At 44.9% G+C, this 23,869-nt stretch overlaps 1 protein-coding gene across 1 annotated transcript in view; it reads left to right on the plus strand.

Annotated features, from left to right (window-relative positions):
• Positions 1–491: 491 nt before the first annotated feature.
• Positions 492–23,869, plus strand: part of CFAP300 (cilia and flagella associated protein 300) — an 83,144-nt gene continuing 59,766 nt past the window's right edge. Inside the window, exons 1-2 of the mRNA XM_030199360.1 lie at positions 492–611; positions 6,781–6,862. Coding sequence (XP_030055220.1) covers positions 502–611; positions 6,781–6,862 — 192 coding nt within the window. The 5' untranslated portion in view covers positions 492–501. The remainder of the gene's footprint in view (positions 612–6,780; positions 6,863–23,869) is intronic.

Below are 23,869 nucleotides of genomic sequence, written 5' to 3' on the forward strand. Positions count from 1 at the left end.
GGTGGAAAGGGCAGGGGGTCCCCCAACCAGAGGAAAGTACCAACATGTACAGAGAGCAGGACTGATTGATCCTAAAAAAAAATATATGTACTGTATAACTAACACATTGGTGAATGTGACACAACAAGGTGATCAGATGTCTCTGTAAAAGGTAAGAATAAACCTATACTAGATTAAGAGGTAAGTTTGATTTATCATACTGTCTTCTCCTTTGTGGTGCAAACTAATTAATTAATTGTTTTCCTCATTCTGGTACTTTGAATTTATGTTTTATATTTATTCATAATAGCTTTAATTAACAAATTGATTTTACTTCAACACCCAGTGATTTCATTTTTTAAAAATGGTGCTGTCTGCCCCCAGCCAACAAATCTGTTCAAAGAGATTTATATCAGATAAAGCCCTGTCCCTCTATAAGGTAGTTCCTCCACAGATCTTCTTCTACTCTGCTTAGCCCCGCCCCGCTCGTTTCCATAACAACGGAACGCGGCGGCGGGTAAAATGGCGGAAGGACATGTTAAACCGTCTGCGAAGTTTACTTTCCGCTTTCTACCACTTAAAGTGTGTCGCTGGTTGGAGAGCAAGGATGTGAAAGAACTGTTTGCGAAATGGTAGGAAAGCCGTGTGGGGAAAGGGGTTTTGTCTAGGAACGACTATTAAACCTCTGCTGAATAGCAGGGGAGCTTGTTTTGTGGAGCCCAGATGACGACCACGGTGTCCGGTTACCAATGCGAGGAGGTGCGGGTTTAGTTAAGGAGTAGCAGCACCTGAGCTAGCACAACTAGCAAGCTGTTTTGAAGCTTCAAGAAAAGAAATGAAAGTTTATGTTGGAGTTTGTTGTTATTCACAGTCAAAATAACCAGCAGCATGGGGGTTTCATTCTGAACTGGCTTGTGATCTACCAGACAGCTTTTCTGTTGAACTTGTAGAGTGGAAATGAGCATTTGTATTGTTGTGTGATCTGAAAGCCTGCTGAATGTGAGAGGATATGCATGAGGGTGCACCGGGCAGAGTCGTGTGAGCTTTGCAAAATTTGTTATACAGCTGTTTGATACATGTATCTGTTGTTATAATTTAAAGAATTTTGGATATTTAATCGGAGCACGTGGTTGGATATAAGCTCATAAGTATTGCCATACTGGGACAGACCGAAGGTCCATCAAGCCCAGCTTCCTGTTTCCAACAGTGGACAATCCAGGTTACATGTACCTGGCCAGATTAAATCCCAACAGGATTTCCAAAGGGCATCTTCACAACTGAGCAGGGAGTGAGTCCATTTAACCACTTGTAACCACTCGCCTCCACCTACCCTCCTTTCTTCCTTCCCGTTCACATTAATTGATTTGATTACTTTATTTATTTTTTGTCTATTAGATTGTAAGCTCTTTGAGCAGGGACTGTCTTTCTTCTATGTTTGTGCAGCGCTGCGTATGCCTTGTAGCGCTATAGAAATGCTAAATAGTAGTAGTAGTAGTAGTAGTAGTTATTTACTTTGCATCGTTGATTTATTGGAACAGTATGTTGTCTGCTGAATATAATTAAGCTCATTCTTTCGATTTTGCCTAATGTGAGTTTGGAGGGCTGCTGTTTCTGAATAAAGATTAACATAGTGTGGAGTTTATTTTTCTGACCTATGATTATTATGATCTCACATTTTAGACAGCTATGACCTGCAGTAGTAAGTCTTCTGTTTAACTGAGGTCTCTTTTTTTTCTCCTCATTTTTGAGAAGTTATATATAGCGGCTATTTGTTCTCACATTGGATGGGATTGGAGTGAAGTTTGTATGTATTGATTTGTATCCATTTCTCTGTTGGATATCCATTTCTCCCCTGTTGGATATTGTGATTCAGGTGATTGAAATCACTGACTATTATACTGTTCCCAAACTTGCTAGTTTTCCTAATTTCTATTAACATTTCTTAGTCTGTCTGTTCTGGCTTGGCAGATAGTAGTATAGCCCTACCAGTATACACTTGCCCTTCACACATGGAAGTTGTATCCATAAGGATTCCATGTTGCTGTTTCCTACAGAATTTTTATTTTGTTTGACTCCTTTCCTTCTTTAACATATAGTGCAGCCCCCCCCCCTTCCAATTTGATCCACTCTATCATTGTGACATAATTTGTACCCCAGTAAGTGTCCCACTTCTACCTGGTCTCTGAGATGCCTATTCTATCTGCCTCTTCATTTAGTGCTATATACTCTCCCATCTTATTTTTTAGGCTTCTATCCATTTTATTTAGAGACTTCAAACTGTGGTTTCTCCTTGCATCTACAAGCAGCTTAGACGTTGACAGGGATATATGCAGCCTTTGCTCTCCCCTTAAACACTCCTGGCTTTCTTTCACTTTTGCTGAAAGAAGACTGAACTAGGCCCTACTATGCCTTTTAGAGGCTTAGAGGGGCATAATCGAACGTGAACGCCCATCTCCATGGGCGTCTATGTCCAAGAACGGGTATGTGAAGGGGCGGGACAGACCGTATTTTGGGAAAAAATGGGCGCCCATCTTTTTTTTTTTCGATAATACAGTTTGTGCCGGGCAAATGCTTCGGATTTGTGCGGATTTGAGCTGTGCAGTTTCGTTTTTCAGCGATAATGGAAACCGAAGGCGCCCAGCTCAAAAACGAACAAATCCAAGGCATTAGGTCGTGGGAGGGGCCAGGATTCGTAGTGCACTGGTCCCCCTCCCATGTCAGGACACCAGCCGGGCACCTTAGGGGGCACTGCAGTGGACTTCACAAATTGCTCCCAGGTGCATAGCTCCCTTACCTTTGGTGCTGAGCCCCCGCCAAACACCCCCAAACCCACTCCCCACAACTGTATACCACTACCATAGCCCTAAGGGGTGAAGGGGGGCACCTACATGTGGGTACAGTGGGTTTCGGGTGGGTTTTCAAGGGCTCACATTTACTAGCACAAGTGTAACAGGTAGGGGGGGATGGGCCTGGGTCCGCCTGCCTGAAGTGCACTGCACCCACTAAAACTGCTCCAGGGACCTGCATACTGCTATCATGGAGCTGGGTATGACATTTGAGGCTGGCAAAAAAAATTTTTTTTAATCATTTATTTATAATTTTTCATTTTACAAGGGTCACTTGCAAACAGTAATACAGAGGTGACTGTGCATTAATACAAGATAAGAAGAAAACAATCCCAACTAGATATATGGATTATATACAATCTTTCTCTTTCTTAGACCACAAAGTGAAGAAAAAGCAAAAAAAAAAATTTTAGGTTTTTTTTTTTTTTTAGGGTGGGAGGGGGTTGGTGATCACTGGGGAGTAAGGGGAGGTCATCCCCGATTCCCTCTGGTGGTCATCTGGTCAGTTTGGGCACCTTTTTGAGGCTTGGTTGTGAAAAAAAATGGACCAAGTAAAGTTGACCAAATGCTTGTCAGGGATGCCCTTCTTTTTTCCATTATCTGCCGAGGACGCCCATCTCTTAAGCACACTCCAGACCTACCTTCGCTACGCCTCCGACACGCCCCCGTGAACTTTGGTCGTCCCCACGACGGACTGCAGTTGAGGGCTTTCGATTATGCCAATTTGGGCGACCCTGAGAGAAGGATGCCCATCTCCCGATTTGTGTCTGAAGATGGGTACCCTTCTCTTTCGAAAATGCCCCTGAAAGTAACCTTGACTGCCCTGAATTTGCCTGATAATATAATACAGGTCCTCCTGGTTTCCCCTACTATTCTAGATGCGCTTATGGTTTTAATTGAAAGAGGATTTTCTATCTGGTGTGACAGAAAGTCTATAGACCCTTTTTCCTGTCTAACACTAAAGTTGATTGAGTGCTACCTTCATCTCTTCGAGTCAGATTTGAAAACCAACTTCATTAGGGTTCATCTTAGTGCTGTCGGTGCTTATGACCACCGTATAAAAGGGAAGCCCATCTCTGTACACTCTATAATTCACTTTTTTGCAAGGTTTGCCTTGTTGAAGGCTCCTATTGATCAACCTTCTGTGCCTTGAAACCTCAATATTGTTCTTATCCACCTGATGAAAGCTCCATTTGAGCTACTAGACTCCTTTGGTCTGAAATACCTTTCCTGAAAGGTCTCATTTTTGGTGGCAGTCATTTCAGTGTTCAGAGTGACTGAACCAGAAAAAGGGAGAGTGAATGCTTCCACAACAATCAAACAAAAACAAGCACAGGGTGGAAGACAGAGGTTCCAAGAAATACCATAAGTCCCAATATCTTCAAAAGAAATAGTTTTTTCTCAAAAAATGTTGTATAAACAGTCTAGACCCAACACGGGCCATGTTTCGGCAATGTACCTTCCTCAGGGGTCACAACTGACCCAGTATACACTAAATTTTTGAGCAGTAGAGTGGTTCTGTGCAGTTATCATCCAAAGTTTCTCCTTAAAGTTGTGTCAAATTTCTGTCTTAGTCAGTTGTCCTTCCAGCATTTCTCCCTTCACAATGGTGAACATGTCTTATTCACTTTGGATTATAAATTACTCTTAGCCTTCTGCTTGAAACACACTAAGGGGCTCTTTTCCTAAAGCTTATTGTGCGCTAATGGATATTAGCATACGCTAAATGTTACGTGGCCAATAGATATAGAAGTGCAGCATTTAGCATTCACCAACTTTAGTAAAAGGGCCCTAAAGTCTAGCCAGCATTGTTTTGTTTGACTCCGGCAAACCTAGAATGCTACTGTCATGCATAGATTTTCTCATTGGCTAGCAGACCGCATCTCCTTCACTTATGCCCAAGCAGATCTGACCCTGGATGGTTAGGTTAAGGCTCATAAAATCAAAACCATGCAAGAACTATTGTTGCTAAAAAATAAATAGTTCATGTTGTTTGCCCGTCGATGACATCTTTAGTATATATTTTTTTCTTATTTTTTCTGTTGAAGGCAGCGTGGAGCTAGGGAGCCTTACCTGCGAGGTGCTGCTGTCCTGCTTGCCCTTAGAATAAACCAAATTACTTGTAGTATGTGTTCCCCATGGACAACGGGATACAGGTCTTCACATATCCACCCATTTCCCCTTGAAATTGTCGCTTAAGTTAACATTTATAAAGACTGAGGAGGTCCAACACAATAATGCAAGGCAAAAATTGGCACACATATGCAGTCAGGTTTTCAATAGCTTCCAAAACCTTTTTGGCTGGAAAGACCTTTTTCTCTAGGCTCCCTCAGATGACATTGTCCATCTGTGAGGACTTGTATTTCCTGCTGTTCATGGAGAACACTTACATAAGTACATAAGTATTGCCATACTGGGAAAGACCAAAGATCCATCAAGCCCAGCATCCTGTTTCCAACAGTGGCCAATCCAGGTCACAAATACCTGGCAAGATCCCAAAAAGTACAAAACATTTTATACTGCTTATCCCAGAAATAGTGGATTTTCCCCAAGTCCGTTTAATAACGGTCTATGGACTTTTCCTTTAGGAAGCTGTCCAAACCTTTTTTAAATTCCACTAAGCTAACTGCCTTTACCACATTCTCTGGCAACGAATTCCAGAGTTTGATTACACGTTGAGTGAAGAAACATTTTCTCCGATTCGTTTTAAATTTACTACATTGTAGCTTCATCGCATGCCCCCTAGTCCTAGTATTTTTGGAAAGCGTAAACAGACACTTCACATCTACCCGTTCAACTCCACTCATTATTCTATAGACCTCTATCATATCTCCCCTCAGCCCTAGCCGCTTTAGCCTTTCCTCATAGGGAAGTCATCCCATCCCCTTTATCATTTTCGTTGCCCTTCTCTGCACCTTTTTTTATTCCACTATATCTTTTTTTTTTTTTTTTTGCAAAAGGTAAGTAACTTGGGGGTCCTTTTTACTAAGGTACACTAACAATTTAGTGTGTTTTAAGTACCTTACAGCTCATAGGTATACAGTGGGCTGTGTGGCATTTAGTGCACACTTTAGTATTCCATAGTTTTATAACTCTCTCCTTCTCTGCGCATATCCAGCAGATAGCCAAGACCTGTCGCTTCTTCCTCTTTAACATCAGCAAAATTCGCCCTTTCCTCTCTAAACACACCACCCGAACTCTCGTCCATGCTCTCATTACCTCTCGCCTGGACTACTGCAACTTACTCCTCACCGGCCTCCCACTTAGCCATCTATCCCCCCTTCAATCTGTTCAGAACTCTGCTGCACGTCTCATATTCCGCCAGAACCGATATACTCATATCACCCCTCTCCTCAGGTCACTTCACTGGCTTCCGATCAGATACCGCATTCAATTCAAGCTTCTCCTTCTTACCTACAAATGCACTCAGTCTGCTGCCCCTCACTATCTTTCTACCCTCATCTCCCCTTACGTTCCCGCCCGTAACCTCCGTTCACAGGATAAATCCCTCCTCTCAGTACCCTTCTCCACCACCGCCAACTCCAGACTCTGCTCATTCTGCCTCGCCTCACCCTATGCTTGGAACAACCTTCCTGAGCCCTTACGCCAAGCCCCCTCCCTTGCTTAAAGCCCACCTCTTCAATGCTGCGTTCGGCACCTAACCCTTACCGTTCAGTGAATCCAGACTGCCCCAATTTGACTGCCCCTATCGGACCGACCGTTCACTTGTCTATTAGATTGTAAGCTCTTTGAGCAGGGACTGTATTTGTTAAATTGTACAGCGCTGCGTAACCCTAGTAGCGCTCTAGTAATGTTAAGTAGTAGTAGTAGTTTTATAATAGCTCAGCATAGGATTTGCTAACTCTTAATCAGAGAAATACCATGTAAGAGGTATATCATAGTTGATTCATAAGATATGCGTTATAACATAGTTTTCACATTTTCATTATTTAAGGTCTATGTATGGTAGAATGGCAGTCCAGGCTTTCAGTTTTGACCAATATTTCCAGGCATATCAAAAGGATGATTTTGTTCTGGTAGGTATGATTTTTTTCCTTCAATTATAATGCCTGCTATGATATAGAACTCTTTTATTTTGCACTAAATTACTATTTAGAATAGTAATATATAGAGCAGTCTTCATAATATAATTCTGCTGTAGTTTGGGTTTACATCTTCCTTTTTAGATCTCATTCCTGGTGATAAGTATTCTGGTTTATTCCCAATGTATTTTAATTCCTATCTTTTCATACCTTTTTAACTTTGTAATTACTCCTTTTTAAAATCATGCTTTTTCAAATTCTGCTTTTTTTTTTTTTTAGCTTGAAACTCCATACTTATTTTTCATTGGTAAATAGGACTGAATCAGGCACACAAGTAGGTGATTTTGTCCAGTGGTGCACGAGAAGCTGTCTCACAGAGCTAGTGTAAAGTTCTGAACATCTACAGCCCTTCTTAAGCACAGCAGTCTCCTCCTTATGATTATCAATAGAAATAACCTTAAGAGTGGACTAACACGGCTACCACACCTCTCTACTTAGAACCTTTGAGAATGCCTCACCATGTGTCTGTGCCTGTGTTTGTTCTTGCCTTCTGCTATCACATAGGATTTCTTCGATTCTTTGCTTTTCACCAAGCCAAATGCATGTGCCTTGCATTGCGCTCACTTCAGAATTTATATTGAAGTATTTTTTTTTTCTCTGTCTTACGGTCTCTTTTTTTTTCCTGTTAGATGTCCCTAAGTAGGTTTTGCAGGCATCTTTCAAGTTTTCTTTATTTTTTGTTGTTAGCTTGGTATGGGCCATTTTTAGCCTTGGGCTTCCATCCTAGTATTTTTCATCATCAAGTCATTTAATTTCAATGTGGCTATTTTCTGGATGACAATAATAATATTATTATTACTATTATTAATAAAACATTTAGGGGTATCTTTTACAAAGGCATGCTAAGTTTTAGTGCACGCTAAATGCTAGAGGAACCCATATATTCCTATAGGTGTCTCCTAGTGTTTAGTCTGCTAAAAACGCTAGCGCACCTTAGTAGAAGGGCCCCATTGCCAATTATACAGATAAGCATAGAGGTTACAACCAAAATCAAATAATGTGATCATAAAACATCAACAATACAAACTAAAATACATTAGTTAAACCAACAAACAAAAATGTGTCAAAAGATTAATCATATGTGTGCAATAAACTAAAGAGACAAAAATCATTTTAATGTGTTCCTCACATCTATCTGCATTCATGAATAAGCAAATTGAAACATATGTTTTGAGACTCTTGAAACTCCCTGAAATTTGCTAATAATCACAAATTTAAAGGTAAAGAATTTCATAGTTTAGGACAGTGGCATAGCCACGGGTGGGCTGGGGCCCACCCACTTAGAGCTCAGGCCCACTCAACAGTAACACATGTTTAACGGTAGCTGGTGGGGATCTCAAGCTCTGCCAGTTGAAGACTTCCCCCCCTAATGGTAACAAAAACGCTACTCTCCATGATACCATAGTAACATAGTAGATGATGGCAGAAAAAGACCTGCATGGTCCATCCAGTCTGCCCAACAAGATAACTCATATGTGCTACTTTTTGTGTATACCCTATTTTGATTTGTACCTGTGTTCTTCAGGGCACAGACCGTATAAGTCTGTCCAGCACTATCCCCGCCTCCCAACCACCAGCCCCGCCTCCCACCCACCGGCTCTGGCACAGACCGTATAAGTCTGCCCAGCACTATCCCTGCCTCCCAACCACCAGTCCCGCTTCCCACCACCAGCTCTGGCACAGACCATATAAGTCTGGCCAGCACTATCCCCGCCTCCCAACCACCAGTGGTTTAGAAAATAAGCATCAGACAATCCGAACTAAAGTCCAGAGAAATTAGACCCAGCAGGTCCTCAGTAATGGAAACCCCATGAGGGGTAGAAACAGAAACTTCTGCAATTGAGGGTGCTATACAAACTCTAGCAGCGGCCGGCAGAACAGCAAGAGTAGCGGCGGGACCTGAGCTTGCTGCTTCAAAATGGCCACAGGAGACATAGAGGCATATTTTCATAGCTGCTCAAGTACTACAAGGAGAATGTGGAAAACCAGCTATCTCTGAAAAGGCTGAGCCAACAGACCTCCCAGGACACTGCCCTGAAGCTGCTCTTTGCTTCTTACAGCGAGAGCAGCGGGTAACCAATTTGGCAGCCATAATTTAAAAATGAAGGTAAAACCGCGAGTTTGCCAGCAGCGCTAGAAAGGAAAAATATTAGTTATTACCTGATAATTTTCTTTCCATTAGTCCCGACATACTGACACCTGTGCATGCTCAGTTTTCAGCGGATGCCTACTTCAGACTGCCAAGGTGGAAAGAAGCATTTTCCTGCCTGCCGAGATATATTTTTAGTGGTTGGGGGGAGAGAACACTTGGTGCCCACCCACTTCTTGCCTAGGCCCACCCAAAATCTGTTGTCTGGCTACGCCCCTAGTTTAGGAGCAGCCACTGAAAAAAAATCTGTCCCTGCATTTCACATAACCATACCTGATAAACAATAATGTTCAGAACTAATGGTCCTCTTTGGATGATACTGCATGACTGAAGACCTTATGTACAAGAAACAACATCTTATATTGAATCTGCTTGTGAGGAAGTCTATAGGTCACTGCAACTTTCCCTAAAGTTAGCTCCCTTACAGTTTCAGAGCCACCTTAAAACTCATATTCTCGCTCAGGAGGGAAGTGGCATGAGAGGGATAGAGCCAGAAAGGCATGGTCCAGGAAGTATAAAATCCCAGAGCACAGCTAGGTTAAGGACATCTAACTGCATATGCTTCCACTATGTATGTGTGAACTGCAACAGCTACAGTCAGATAGGCCAAGTTTGACTTGGGACCTTGCAGAACTGTGTACTCAAACTGGCCCAAGGGTGGGCTTGGGTGGGCCCAGGCCCACCCACTTTGAGCTCAGGCCCACCAGTAGCAACGCACCTATGATGTGGCCAGCAGAGATTCCCAAGCTGAAAACTCCCAACAACTGTCCCTCCTGCATGCCTTATAAATAGCAGATCTTCGCCTGCAGGAAGCAGCGACTGATACATACTGCTTACACTGGCCCCACAGCCTTCCCTGTGACGTATTCCCACCTATGTGGAAACAGGAAGCTGCATCAGTGGGATGGATGTGGGGTCTACATGAGTAGTGTGTATTAGTTGCTCCTCACTAAAAATCTGAAATTTAAAAGGTGTGCAGGAGAGGAGGGATATTTGAGAGACCATATGGCATGCAGGCGAGAGGAGAGACCAAATCACCTATAGGATAGGGTGGGGTTCTTCTGCCCACCCATCTTGGACCCAGGCCCACCCAAAATTGGGTGTCTGGCTACGCCCCTGCAAGGGTGGCCAGTAATTGTTGTTGCACAGAGACCAGAATGATATCTCTGGAGAGTCAGGCCAGATTCCCACTAAGAGTGTTGTCTTGCTGAGAGACAGTAGTGAATGCTCTGGCCTTGCAGGAGCAGACCTTGAGAGGAGATGCTTATATATAAGGACTAGTTTTGTGTTTAGTTTCTCAACCTGTGAACAGAACAGGAACCACCCTACCTGACATCTTAAATAAATATTATTCTCCAAGGACAAGCAGGCCTATGTATTCTCACACATGGGTACCATGATCCCGCGTTGCCCGGACCAGAGCTTATGACAAGTTATTAAGAAATTTGTGGAGCGTGAGACACTCCACTGCACATGTGCAAGAGCCTTCCCGCCCATCACGACATCGTGGTTACTGCAGTTCTTTTATTACCGCAGTGAGGGGTGGTTGCCTTTCGCTTCTGCTCTTCACAGCTCTTCGGTCCAAAAGAGCTTTTTGGGTGCCTTTGCGGTGTTTTTTTTTTCTGCGGAGTTACCCTTTCTACCTTCCCATATTTTTGTTTCTTTTTTTCCCATTTTTAAGTTTCCTTTATTTTCCGCATCATCAGGCTGCTTTTAGGCCTTGACTTTGGCCGGGTTCTCCAATTCTTTTTTTTTTTTTTCTGGTGCCTTGCCCCTTTTTGTGGCATCATTGAGTTGTTTGATTTGTCTGTGGAGGTTTTTCCTTCCGTGTCCACTCAAGTTGCCAGTAGCGTTAAGCACTGTATCCGGTTCAGTCGGACCATCTTTGGCAAGGACGCCCATTCTTGGTATCTTCATTGCCTAGGGCCTGATCATAGTCCTAACTATGAAGAAATTGACCCAGTTGGCCAGAGAGGCTCAATGGGAGTGGATTTTTGGAGCTCTGTCTGAATCGTTGGCATCTGTATCAACGTTGGGGGGAGGCATTTGCATCAGGAGCAGTAGTACATATGGCTGCTAGACCTGTCGACACTGAGTGGGTCTTCACCTGCCTCGACGCTGACTGCTGTGCAGGGTTCCCAGGACCGGCCTGTGTTGGACCTGATGCTGAGGCAATGTGAGGATTCAAAGTCGCCCTTGTCGGCACAGAGGAGCCTTGATGACCGGCTTTGGGTGAAGGCCAAGAAACATTGGCTTCGATCCCCCTCAACACACAGTGCTGGGAGCTTCGGGCGCCGACAGATTTGGTACCTGAGAAGCGTTGGCGTCAGAAGGACCATTCCCCCGCCATACAAGAGGTGCCGGTGCTAAGGTCACTGAGCAGCCAGGACTAGCCTCCCATCTCGACCCCAGCAGTTCTGCAGATTGTCTCTGAGCCAACATCCCAGCCTTTCCCAGTGTCGGCCCTTGATGAGCGCATCCAGCCCTTGCTCCTTGAGCTGCTGGCTGGCTTCCTTCAACAGAGTGCATTGGCATCGGGGGTGTTTGCACCTACCATGCCTCCTGTTGCAGCCCCGCTTGGCCCTCAGCCTGTGTTGCAGCCTCCAACACCGATGTCACTTGCGGCCCCCAGTGTTGATGGTCACCCAGGCCGGTACCCCCACAACATCAGTGGAGGAATCTTCACTGGAGTCAAGGCAGGAGCTAACTCCTTGCGCTTTCTCGGGGTCATCATTCCTGTAAGTTGAGGCAGGCTTGGTCTCAGCCCTCCCATGAGGAATTTTTGACTGACACCGACGAAGAGCAGTCATGGGAGTCGGAAGAGGATCCATGGTACTTCTCACAGGATGAGTCCAATGGCATCCCCTCCGATCTCTCTCCTCCACAACAAAGGAGAAAGTCTCCTGAGAGCCTTTCCTTTCCCTATTTTACAAGGAAATGGTGGCTTCTGTTCCATATCCTTTGGAGGTGGAGGACAAGCCCAGGGTTAAGATGCTTGAGGTCCTGGACTACGAGTCTTCTCCTAGAAAGGCTGTGACTGTTCCGCTGCACGAGATCCTGCAGAATGTTCTTGTGCGGAATTGTGTGTCACCTCTGTGTGCCCAAGAAGATTTGGAGAGAAGGCTGAGAAGGTCGCTGACCAGATCAAGAAACACACTGATACCATCTCTTCTCCCTCCTGCCGGGCGTCTTCTGCGTCCGCCTCCTTGACAATTCGAGAAGGGGTGCTTACTACTCATAGAGGCATTGGTACGCCTCATCCTGTCGCCCGCCTTCACAGGCTCAGCCCCAGCACATTCGTTCTCGTCAACAGCGTGTGCCTAAGGCCCCTGATACTCCCCAGTCAAAGCAACAGACGAGCTTTTGACTGGCTCCAGCAAAGCATAGTCACTGTCCAAGTGTCCGTGCTGGACGACTTGCTGGTCGGAGGGAGTTTTAATTTTTTTTTTACGAAAGGTGGCCCCTTATCACTTCCAACTGGTGAGTTCTTCAAATAGTCAGTCTTGAATATGCCCTCAGTTCGGTCAGAAACCTCCAAATTGCCCACTGAGAGGCCATTTCTTCAGCTATCAGCACGAGCAGGTACTTGGCAGAGGAACTCTCAGCCCTTCTGAAGGCCCATGCAGTCAAGCCCATTCCATTAGGGAAGGAAGGGCAGGGATTCCATTCCAAGTACTTCCTCGTGCAAAAGAAGACAGGGAGATGCGTCCCATCCTAAACCTAAGGGCCCTGAACAAATTCCTGTCAAAGAAAAGTTCAGGATGGTTTTCTTGGGCATTCTTCTACTCATGATTCAGGAAAACAATTGGCTCTGCTCTCTGGTTTTAAAGGATGCATATACACACATCTTTATACTTCCAACCCACCGGAAGTTATCTACAGTTTCGGTTGGGAACACAGCTCTTCCAGTACTTGAGGTGGAGGAGCAGCTTAATGATTAGTGCAGTGGGCTTTGATCCTGGCGACCTGGGCTCAATTCCCACTGTAACTCCTTATGACCTTTGGCAAGTCACTTAACCCTCCATTGCCCCAGGTACAAAAACTTAGATTGTGAGCCCTCTAGGGACAGAAAAAGTACCTGCATATAATGTGTACAGTGCTCTGTACATCTAGTAGCGCTATAGAAATGATTAGTAGTAGTAGTACCACATGTTGTCATTTGGCCTTGCGTCAGCTCCCAGGGTATTTACCAAATGTCTAGTGGTAGTCGTAGTATCGCTACGCAGACTGGGAGTCCATATGTTCCCTTATCTCAACCACTCGCCTCCACCTACCCTCCTCTCTTCCTTCCCGTTCACATTAATTGATTTGATTTGCTTACTTTATTTATTTTTTGTCTATTAGATTGTAAGCTCTTTGAGCAGGGACTGTCTTTCTTCTATGTTTGTACAGCGCTGCGTATGCCTTGTAGCGCTATAGAAATGCTAAATAGTAGTAGTAGTAGTAGTAGTAATTGGCTGGTGAAGAGCTAGTCGGAGGACTGTGCTCGGGAGTGCATTAGAGGACTATTTGGGTGATAGAGCTACTAGGTTTTGTTTTAACCTACCCCAAGTCCCATCACCATCCAGTCCAGCAATTGGAATTCATTGGCGCACTGCTCAATACACAGAAGGTTTGAGCCTTCCCGGGGCCGAGAGCGGATTCTACTCTCCTTGGCTTCTCAGGTTTGCACCTCTCAGGTGGTCACGGCTCAGCAGATCTTGAGGTTCCTGGGAAACATGGCGTCCACAGTTTGTGATGCCCATGACATGTCTTCATATGAGAACTGCCCTAGGTTCGGAGTGGTGCCAAGCCACAGTGAGTCTGGAATCCTCCATCAGTGTATATCTCATCAGCCTCTCACACTCCATTTGTTAGGCTTCCATCTTCCAAGCAAACAGATAGGAGTGGGATCCTTTTTACTATACTGAGAGGCAGCATGAATATTGGATTTTGTAATCCTAAATCGTATATCTATCCAAGCCGTCTACATATACAGAAAGCAAAACCACTTTAGCAGACAGTCCTTCATCCTTACAAGTGATCACTGAATCCACAAGTTTTTTTTAATTTAATTTGCTGTTTCGACCCCCCAGACCCTCTGCCTTATCAGATCTTCTTGCAGTTTCTTTTAAAATCTGCTGTTTAACAATTTTGAATCATTTTATGTTGTTGGCAAATTTAATCACCTCACTCATTGCTCCCTTTTCTAGGTTATTGCTTCTTCTAGGAAGGAAAAGCTTCAAAGAGCTCAAAGCCATTTCAGCTTATAGAGCTATACTGATCACAGAGTATCATAACTAACAATGTTCATAATTCAAAAATCATAATTCAAATATAGTGCACAGACCATCATAGTAGACATACTTAACTTAATAATTGCGTCTCAGCTAGCTTCTCAAATTCCCAGGACCAACAATGGCCAATGTTGTGCATCAGGGTCCAGAATTCTTGGGGCTGACAGAAAAAATGAGAGAAGTTAGACTGTATTGCAAGTTTTTCAATCTACTATAATAAAACGCACCCTCAACGTTCTGAAGCCAGGGTTCGTGGTGGTGAAGCCATCCAACTCACCATGTCTCTCTGCCCCGCCCTCGCGTCAAACGTGATGATGTCGAGGGCGGAACAATGATAGTGAAGGGATCGCTGAATGAAGGGAACGAAGGGATTGCAGAACTGTTGCCAGGCAACGGTACGACACGTAAGACGCATGACGGACCAATCAGACTGCTGAACAGTTGCCCCTGCCTATGAATCGCTGGAGACTGCCTGCCAGATGCCGCTCCTCCCGTCCACCCCCCCCCCCCCGAGAGAAGTCGCCGCTGGATTCCGCTGCCCCCACCCACACTCCCCCTCACCCACCCTCCTCCACGATGCACACTCGCCGCAGACGCCTCCTGTCTACCCCCCCCCCCCCCAATGTGACCCCAGTGCAGCCGTAATCCCCGTTCAATAAAAACAAAACAAGCAAACTTGTGAGTTACTACACAGGAGTGCAAGACAGCAAAGCAAGACTACGGTAAGCAAGGAAACACATTGGTTAATTTCTGTTTCCACTCCCCTACACAGCCGTCATTGGTATACACTCTAAAACAAGCAAACCAAGAAGCTGCTGCTTCACATTGTCGTCTTTTCATTGTTGTTCCATCTGAAACAAGTCTATAGCTTGGGGGGGGGGGACCCCCCCCTGCAAACTGGGAGGGGTAACCCCCCTGCAAGTGGGAGGGAGACCGGAGGGGGGGCCCCCTGCAACTGGGAGGGAGACCGGGGGGGGGGGGTGGAAGGACCCTTCAACTGGGAGGGAAGGAGGGCGGACCCTGCAACCGGGAAAAAGAGAAGGAGGGAGGGGGACCCTACAACTGGGAGACAACCCGGGGGGGGGGGGGAGGCAACCCTGGAACTGGGAGGGGGGGACCCTGGCACATACTCTCATTCTCACAAACACTCTCACCCAGTCTCACTCTCTCTGTCACACACACTCGCACATTCACTCTCTCTCACACAGTCACTCCCACACACACTCTCTCAAACATACACACTCCAAGGAAAACCTTGCTAGCGCCCGTTTCCTTTAACACAGAAACGGGCCTTTTTTTCCTAGTCTATAATATAACAGAATTTACTTTCTTCCAAGCACTGTAACATCAAGCTGTTTGAGCATGGCTTCTCACAAAAGTCAAAATGGCCCCCTAATATAACTGATGACATTAGACGCTAATGAAGAACACAACCAATCAGAACAGAGCAAAAGTCACAGTGTCTTCTAGAGCAGTAAATTCAAATAAAATGACACCACTCGGAGCAAAACAAAAATCACATTGTCTTCTAGAAAGGTAAATTCAAATAAAATGACACCACTCAATACGGGAGTTCAAGTATACAGGTTCCAACGAATTCAATGCATAAATCCATTTCTGCTCTTGCTTCAACACTAATCTTCGGCGATCACCCCCTCTAGCAAGAGGTGTGATCCACTGTAGCACTAAACATTGTTCATGTATGCATCATTTCCTTCAAGATTTGCAATGTATCACAACTGGTATTCTAGGTGTTTGTGCATGTATCACACTTCCATGTTCAGTGAGCCTGACAGCCAACTTCCGTGTAGTTTGGCCCACATACACTTTCTTACATGGGCATTGCAAACAATATATCACATGGTCAGATTTGCATGTTCTATATCTAAAATCATAACCTTTATTCGTAATAGGATCCATGAACACAGATATTTCCATCATAATATTACAAAATGAATACTCGTCACACTTAAAGTGGCCTTTCAAATAAATCATTTCAGAAGGTTGCTTAGGAATGGGCAATATAGAAGGGCTCAATCGATCCTTAAGATTTTTGCCCTTCTGAAACGCAAACCTAAGAGAAAATCCAGATAAAGCTGGAATAATGGCCAATATCCCGCAGTGCTTCTTTACAGTGTGTACCACATTAGAAGAAGAGGAGGTATATTTTGTCACATACGTCATCTTCAGAACCACATACTTCAGGAGCCAACAACAATTCACGCTGGTTATACTTGGCTCTACAGTAGGCATTCTTCAATACACCATAAGGATATCCTCACCGGGACAGCTTATCAGAAAGCTCTCTTGCTTGCCTGTTAAATTCAGAATCCTCCGAACAGGCTCTTCTGTACTGGATGAAGGGCAAGCTATTTTTTAATGAAGGAAGATGACAACTTTGATAATCTAGAAATGTGTTCTTACTAGTATCTTTCTGGAACACTGTTGTCACAAAGGAATCTCCAATCTTCGTTACTAACATATCCAAAAAAGAAATGGTGTAAAAATCACAATGTAAAGTGAAAGCAATTTGAGGATGACAACTATTCAAAAACATAATGAATCTCTGTAAATCAAGCTCATCCCCCTCCCACACCAAACAAACATTGTCAATATAACGCAACCAAAATTTCACTTTTTGAAAAAATGCAGCTGTGTATACATGTTTCTTGTTCAAAGGCAGTCATAAATAGGTTTGCTATTGACTGAGCCACTGTGGCCCCCCATAGCAACTCCTGATATTTGCTGATATAACTTTCCTGAAACAGAAAAAAATTACTTTTCAAAGCCATAGTTGCAAAAGATATACTATAAAAGAAGTTGGTACTGTCAATGATGATCTTTTCTCAAGAAAAACTCTCCAATACTGTAATGGCTTCATTCTGTGGAATTACAGTAGAAAGGGAAGTGACATCCAAAGTAGCAAGTAGACAATGTTGAAGATTATCCTGTAATTCAAGCAAACATCCCATAAACTGAGTAGAATCTTTAATATATGATTTTCCCATCATCTCTAAAGGTTGCAAAAAACAATCTACATACATTGATATAGGTTCAAGCAATGACCCTCAACTTGAGACGATGGACCTTCCAGGAGGATTGTCCAGTGTTTTATGAATCTTTGGCAATGTATACAACACTGGAATCTGTGGATGACCAGTATTCAGAAAATGAAACTCTTTCTGGGTAAGAATATCCTTTGCATACCCTTCACTAGTTACTTGAAAAATCTTAACATTCAAATTTGAAGTGGGATCATCCTGTAATTCCATATAATCAATCTGAACTTGGAAGATGATAAATATCACGTGTACATTAATTCCTATCCTGGATAACAATGGCATCTCCTTTACTGGTTTGTTGAATCACAATATCTGTATTATTTCTCAATTTTTCCAGAACTTGTTTATCACAATGGGTCATATTATAGAATGCTTTCTTTTTAGCAACCTGTTCAATATACTGAAATTCTTGCAGAACCAGAGGCTTAAAAGAGGTCAATACCAAATCTAAAAGTTCAGGAGGAACTAAAGTAAATTTATTCTTAACAATGGATTGATCCACATGCTCTGCTTCTTTATCAAAAAAATAAACCTTAAGCTGCAATGCTTTCAAAGATCTCTCCAGATCAACCCTATTTTGAAATGCATCAAACCGTTGGGTGGGTACAAACGATAATCCCTTAGATAACACCAGGTACTCATCCATAGACAGGGAATAACTTGATAAATAGGTACTCATCCGTAGAGAGGGAATAACTTGATACATTTACCACCACAGAATCATTCATTGTTATGATTGAGTATTGGGGTGATCTTGAGGAATTATTAAATTTGTTGGAACCTGTGGGCTTGAACTCCCATATTGAGTGGTGTCATTTTATTTGAATTTACCGCTCTAGAAGACAATGTGAGTTTTGATTGGTTGTGTTCTTCATTAGCGTCTGATGTCATTAGTTATATTAGGGGTCCATTTTGACTTTTCTGAAAAGCCATGCGCAAGCAGCTTGATGTTACAGTGCTTGGAAGAAAGTAAGTTCTGTTGTGTTGTACAATGAAAAACTTGCGATACAGTCTAACTTCTCTAATTTTTCTGGCAGCCCCTAGAATTCTGGACACTGATGAAGCAATGAGGGATGTGCCTTATGTGAAACACTGGCCATCGTTGGTCCTGGGGATTTGAGAAGTTGGCTGAGACGCATTATTAAGTTAAGTGTGTCTACTATGATGATAAGTCTGTGCACTATATTTGAATTATGGACATTGTTAGTATGATAGAGGGGAGGTTTTTGCCGATGATGAAGAGTTTGATCACTCTGATATTCCACTTCTCCTACACCTTCCCAGTCCAACAGCTCCTTTTTCAGGTATTCCCCCATTTTATCAAAATCAGTACTTCTAAAATCCAGTACTTTGAGGTTTTTGCGTCCACACTCTACCTTCGCCCTTATATCATGTGATGATCACTATTACATAGATGGGCACCCACCCGGATATTAGAAACACTTTCTCCATTCATGAGCACTAGATCCAGCATCGACCCTTCACTTGTGGGTTCCGTCACCATTTGTGTGAGCAAGTGTTACGATTTAGCCCATGTTTCATGCTCTCATTCATCTCGCCACCTGGTGGCTAGACATGGTGGCTGCTATGGACTGACTGCTTGCTGTTTTCCATGTTCCAGAAGATATTCCGGTCCAGTCTGGATTATCCAGCCGTCCAGTTTGTCTTGGGGATTTTTTGGAACTTAGCAGCACCTTTACCTGGTGAACTCCCTTGTATGTTGCCTTTATTAACCACCTGGAAACGTTCTGCTTTGCCTTGCAACAGAGGTCTTCAGAGGAGTTTCCTTTGGTGAGAGTTTGTGCAGTGCTTCTGTGCTATTTCCGGTTGCGGCTTTGACCCTGCTTGTCTCCTGGTTTATTCTACCGTCTGCTGCCTGCCAAAGACCCAGTTTGTTCTTCTGTCTATGGTTGATCCTGGTTCCTGCTCGCCTGCCTTGCTGCCCATGTATTTTCCCCTCTGACCCTCAGTCCCTGTTCAGCCTAGTTGGTATCCAGTTCCTGCCCTGTCCAGTAAGTCCTGCCGGCCGCCTGCACCCAGGGGCTCAACTCCTGGGGAAGGGCGGTCAAGTGCAGGTGAAGTCTAGCTGTTTCTGTCAGAGTTTTGCCTTGTCTCTGGTGTTTGGGTGGTTCTCCTGTTGCTGCCGGTTATCGGTAGTGGCCCAAGGGCTCACCATTCCTGACAGTTGTGACAGCAAGGCACTTAAGGCACTTTGACCAGCGTCCACAATCTCCCTACTTCTTTCCGATTCTGCAGACGGGACGTTCCAATCCACATCAGACAACTTGAAATCTCCCATCAGTAGCACCTCCCCTTTCATACCAATCTTTTGAATATCCTCTATCAGATCCTTGTCTAGCTTCTCCATTTGTGCCGGAGGTCTGTAAATAAACCCCTGTGTGGATACAGGTTCCATCGCCTCTTTCCAGTATGATCCATAAAGCTTCTTCCTTTCCCCAGGTCCCCCGCATTTCAGCCGCTCTGATACTGTCTCTCACATACAGTGCCACTCCACCCCTTCGGCCCTCTCTATCCTTTCTAAAAAGATTATAGCCCGGTATAGTCTCATCCCATTCATGGGAATCATTGAACCACGTCTCTGTAATAGCAACAATATCCAGGTTTTCTTCAAACATTAGGGCTTGCAAGTCTTGAACCTTTTTACCTAGACTATGAGCATTTGTGCTCATTGCTTTCTATCTGCATAATGAGTTTAGGTGGTTTTCTATATTTAGATGACCTTTCCCTCTGCCATCAAGTTTATTCTGGGGGTGACTTTCCGATTTCCCTTGTTTCCTTTTGTCACCCCCGCCTTCTAGTTTAAATGTCTAGAAACATTGCCTGAATTTCTCCCCAAGGATCCTTTTTCCCATCACAGAGAAATGTAGCCCATCATTACAGTACAGCCTGTTATTTTTCCACATATTACCCCATGCTCCTATGTAACTAAAACCTGAACAATCTGTCCATATGAGCTGGCCAACTCTTATAAATGCATGTGATTGGATTGCTCCTTAGTTGAGTCCACCTTTAGCTGAACTGATTAAAATATTCTTGAATGTAGAATCAGGTTGTTTCTGTTGTAGGAAGTGAATTTGAAGCAAAGGTTAAACATAGCAAATATTGTGACAATTTCTCAGACAAAATAGCCCTGAGCTTGGGGATCACCCAGTTGTGTGTCTGATTCAATCTTGATTCACAATGGAAAAAGCTGCTTACCTGGTGGTGGTGTTAATCACAGACAGTAAGATTAATCAGGCGCACAAACCCACCCACCTCCACAAGAATGGATTCTGATGTCTAAACTGAGGGGACTGTTATGCATGCTCAGAACTTTACACTAGTTTCAAATGTAATTAAACTCTGGAATTCATTGCCAGAGAGTGTGGTAAAAGCAGTTAGCTTAGCAGGGTTTAAAAAGATTTGGATAACTTCCTAAAGGAAAAGTCCATAGTCCATTATTAATCTGGACTTGAGGAAAATCCACTTCTTATTTCTAGGATAAGCTTAAAAAAATTGTGTTGTACTGTTTTGGGATCTTGCCAGGTACTTGTAGCCTGGATTAGCGACCATTAGAAGCAAGATGCTAGGCCTGATGGACCTTCGGTCTGTCTCATTCTCCGAGGACAAGCAGGCAGCTTGTTCTCACATGTGGATCGACATCCGCTTCGGCCCAGGAACCGGACGGCATTTTGCAAGCAAAATATTTAAAAAGTTTTGCGCGCATGCACGGACTGATTTCCCGCCCATTGCATGAACGCGTTCCCTCAGTTTTTCCTTGTCCGAGGCGGAGAGACAGCTTACTTCGGTTCATCTCTTCGTTTTGGCCCAGGAAGAGTCTTTCGCAATTTAAAGTTTCTGCTTCTTTCGTCATTTCTTTAAAAAAAAAAAAAAAAAAAAAGAAATTTACCTTCCTGAATCTTCTTACTTTTTAGTCCCTTTTTATAAGTTTTCTTTCATTTTCGAAGCGGCCGCTCGACTGGGTCTTAACTTTTTCTCTTGTGCCTGCCTTTTTTTTTTTTTTTCAAGGGCACAATTGTGTCTTTTTGATTTCGCTGAAGATGTTTTTTCTTCCATGTCATCGAAGACTCCCAGCGGCTTCAAACGTTGTACTCGGTGCAACCGGACCATCTCAGGTACCGATGCCCATGCCTGGTGTATCCAGTGTCTTGGGCCCGACCATAGCCCAGCCGCTTGTAGTCTGTGTTTTGGTATGAAGAAATGGACCCAAGCGTCTCGAGAAGCCCAATGAGAAAAGCTTTTTGTGGCTCCTCCCGGTCCTTTGACATTGACATCAACATTGGTACCGAGGTCGCCGTCGTCAGCATCGACTGCTGGGAGCAGTGATGCGTCGAGTGGGTCTCCACCTTCCTCGAGACCTCCTGTTATGCAGGCCCCCCGGGACCGACCTTCGTCAGACCCAACCCTGAGGAGGCGTGAGGATTCCACGTCCTCCTCATCGGTACTGAGGAGTCTTGATGACAGGCGTCGAGCGAAGGCGAAGAAGCACCGTCATCGTTCTCCTTCGACACATGGTGCCGGGAGCTCCGGGGTGTCGAGAGAATCGACACTCGAGAAGCGTCTGTGCCAAGAGGATCCGCTCACCCTCTATTCAGGAGGTGCCGATGCGTCGGTCTTCTGGCAGCCCGGTACCTGCTCCCGAGCCTCGATAGATTCTGCCACCAGCTCCTTTCCTGACCCCACAGCCTTGTCCGACGGCGGCTCTGGACGAGCGCATCAGGGCCCTGCTTCCAGAGCTTCTGGAAGGATTGCTGCGCCAGTCTGCTTCGGTGTCGGGGGTGCTTGCGCCTTCCGTACTGTCTGCTGCAGCGGCATCTGGCCCTTCGCCTGTGGTTAGGTCCCCGACCACAATGCTGCCTGCCACCCAGGTCGACTCCCTTTCAAAGTCAGTGGAGGAAGCTTCACCGGAGTCCAGGCGGGCTTCAACTTCTCAGCACCGCAGTCGAGGACATTGTTCCTCGGCGTCGAGGCATACTCAGTTTTGGACTGCTCTGAGGGATGTCTTGTCCGATACTGAAGATGAGCGTTCGTGGGAGGAAGAGGAGGATCCCAGGTAATTTTCTTCTGACGAGTCCTATGGGATTCCCTCTGAACCTTCCCCTCCACTAGAAAGGAGACTTTCTCCACCGGAGAGTTTATCCTTTATCTCCTTTGTCCGGGAAATGGCTGCGGCTGTTCCCTTCCCTTTGGAGGTTGAGGATGAGCCCAGGGCTGAGATGCTCGAGTTCCTGGATTATCCTTCTCCGCCTAGAGAGGCTGCAACGGCTCATTTGCATAATGTACTGAAGGAAGTCCTTATGCGAAACTGGTTGTTCCCTCTGTCTAATCCCGTGATCCCGAAAAAAAAACTGAATCCCAATATTGGATCCACAGTGAGCCTGGATTGATGAGGTCTTAGCTACTTCACAATTCCATGGTGGTGGACTCCACCCTCAAAAGAGCCAAGAGCACTAGGGACTATCGGCGCCCCCAAGCAGAGAATCTAGAACCTTGGACTCTTTTGAGAGGCAGGCGTATCAGGCCACTATGCTCGCTGCCAAAATCCAGACATACCAGCTCTTCACGAGCATCCACTTGTGGAACTCGGTAAGGCAACTGTCCAGCTTGGTTGATGCACTCCCTCCAGAGCAGACCAAGCCTTTTCGCCAGGTGGTCAAGCAGCAGAAGGTGTGTCGAAAATTCCTGGCCAGGGGGTACGTTCGACACTTTTGATGTAGCATCCAGGCTCGCTGCCCAAGGTATAGTGATTCACAGACTCTCATGGCTGTGTGTCTGTGACCTGGATCATTTGGTCCAGCAGCAGATGGCGGATGTTCCTTGCCAGGGGGATAACCTTTTTGGTGAGAAAGTAGAGGATCTGGTTGACCAGCTCAAGAAGCATAATGATGCTATGGATTCTCTCTCCTGCCGGGCGTCTTCTGCTACTACCTCCTTATCTAGGAGGATTTTTGGAGGGAAGGAGTGCTGCCTATTCCTATGCTAGGTGTAGGTACACTCCTGCTTCTTGGCAACCCGCCCAGGCTCAGTCCCAGCGCGCCCGTTCTCGTCAACAGCGTGCGCCTAAGGCTATTGTGGCTCCCCGGCAAAAGCAAGGGACGGGCTTTTGGCTGGCTCCAGTTCAGCAATAAACATGTCCGTACCGGACGACTTGCCAGTTAGGGGGAGGTTAATGTTTTTTCACCAAAAGTGGCCCCTCTTAACCTTCGACCAGTGGGTTCTTCAAATTGTCCGGTTAGGGTACACCCTCAATCTGGAATCCAAGCCTCCAAATTTCCCACTGGGGGCTCAGTCCTACAGATCCCAGCACAAGCAGGTACTTGCAGAATAACTCTCCGCCCTTCTACAGGCCCAAGCGGTCGAACCCGTTCCACCAGGGGAAGAAGGGCTGGAATTCTTTTCCAGGTACTTCCTTGTGCAAAAGAAAACGGGGGAT

This window comes from Microcaecilia unicolor, chromosome 4, assembly GCF_901765095.1.
Source record: "Microcaecilia unicolor chromosome 4, aMicUni1.1, whole genome shotgun sequence".
NCBI lineage: Eukaryota > Metazoa > Chordata > Amphibia > Gymnophiona > Siphonopidae > Microcaecilia > Microcaecilia unicolor.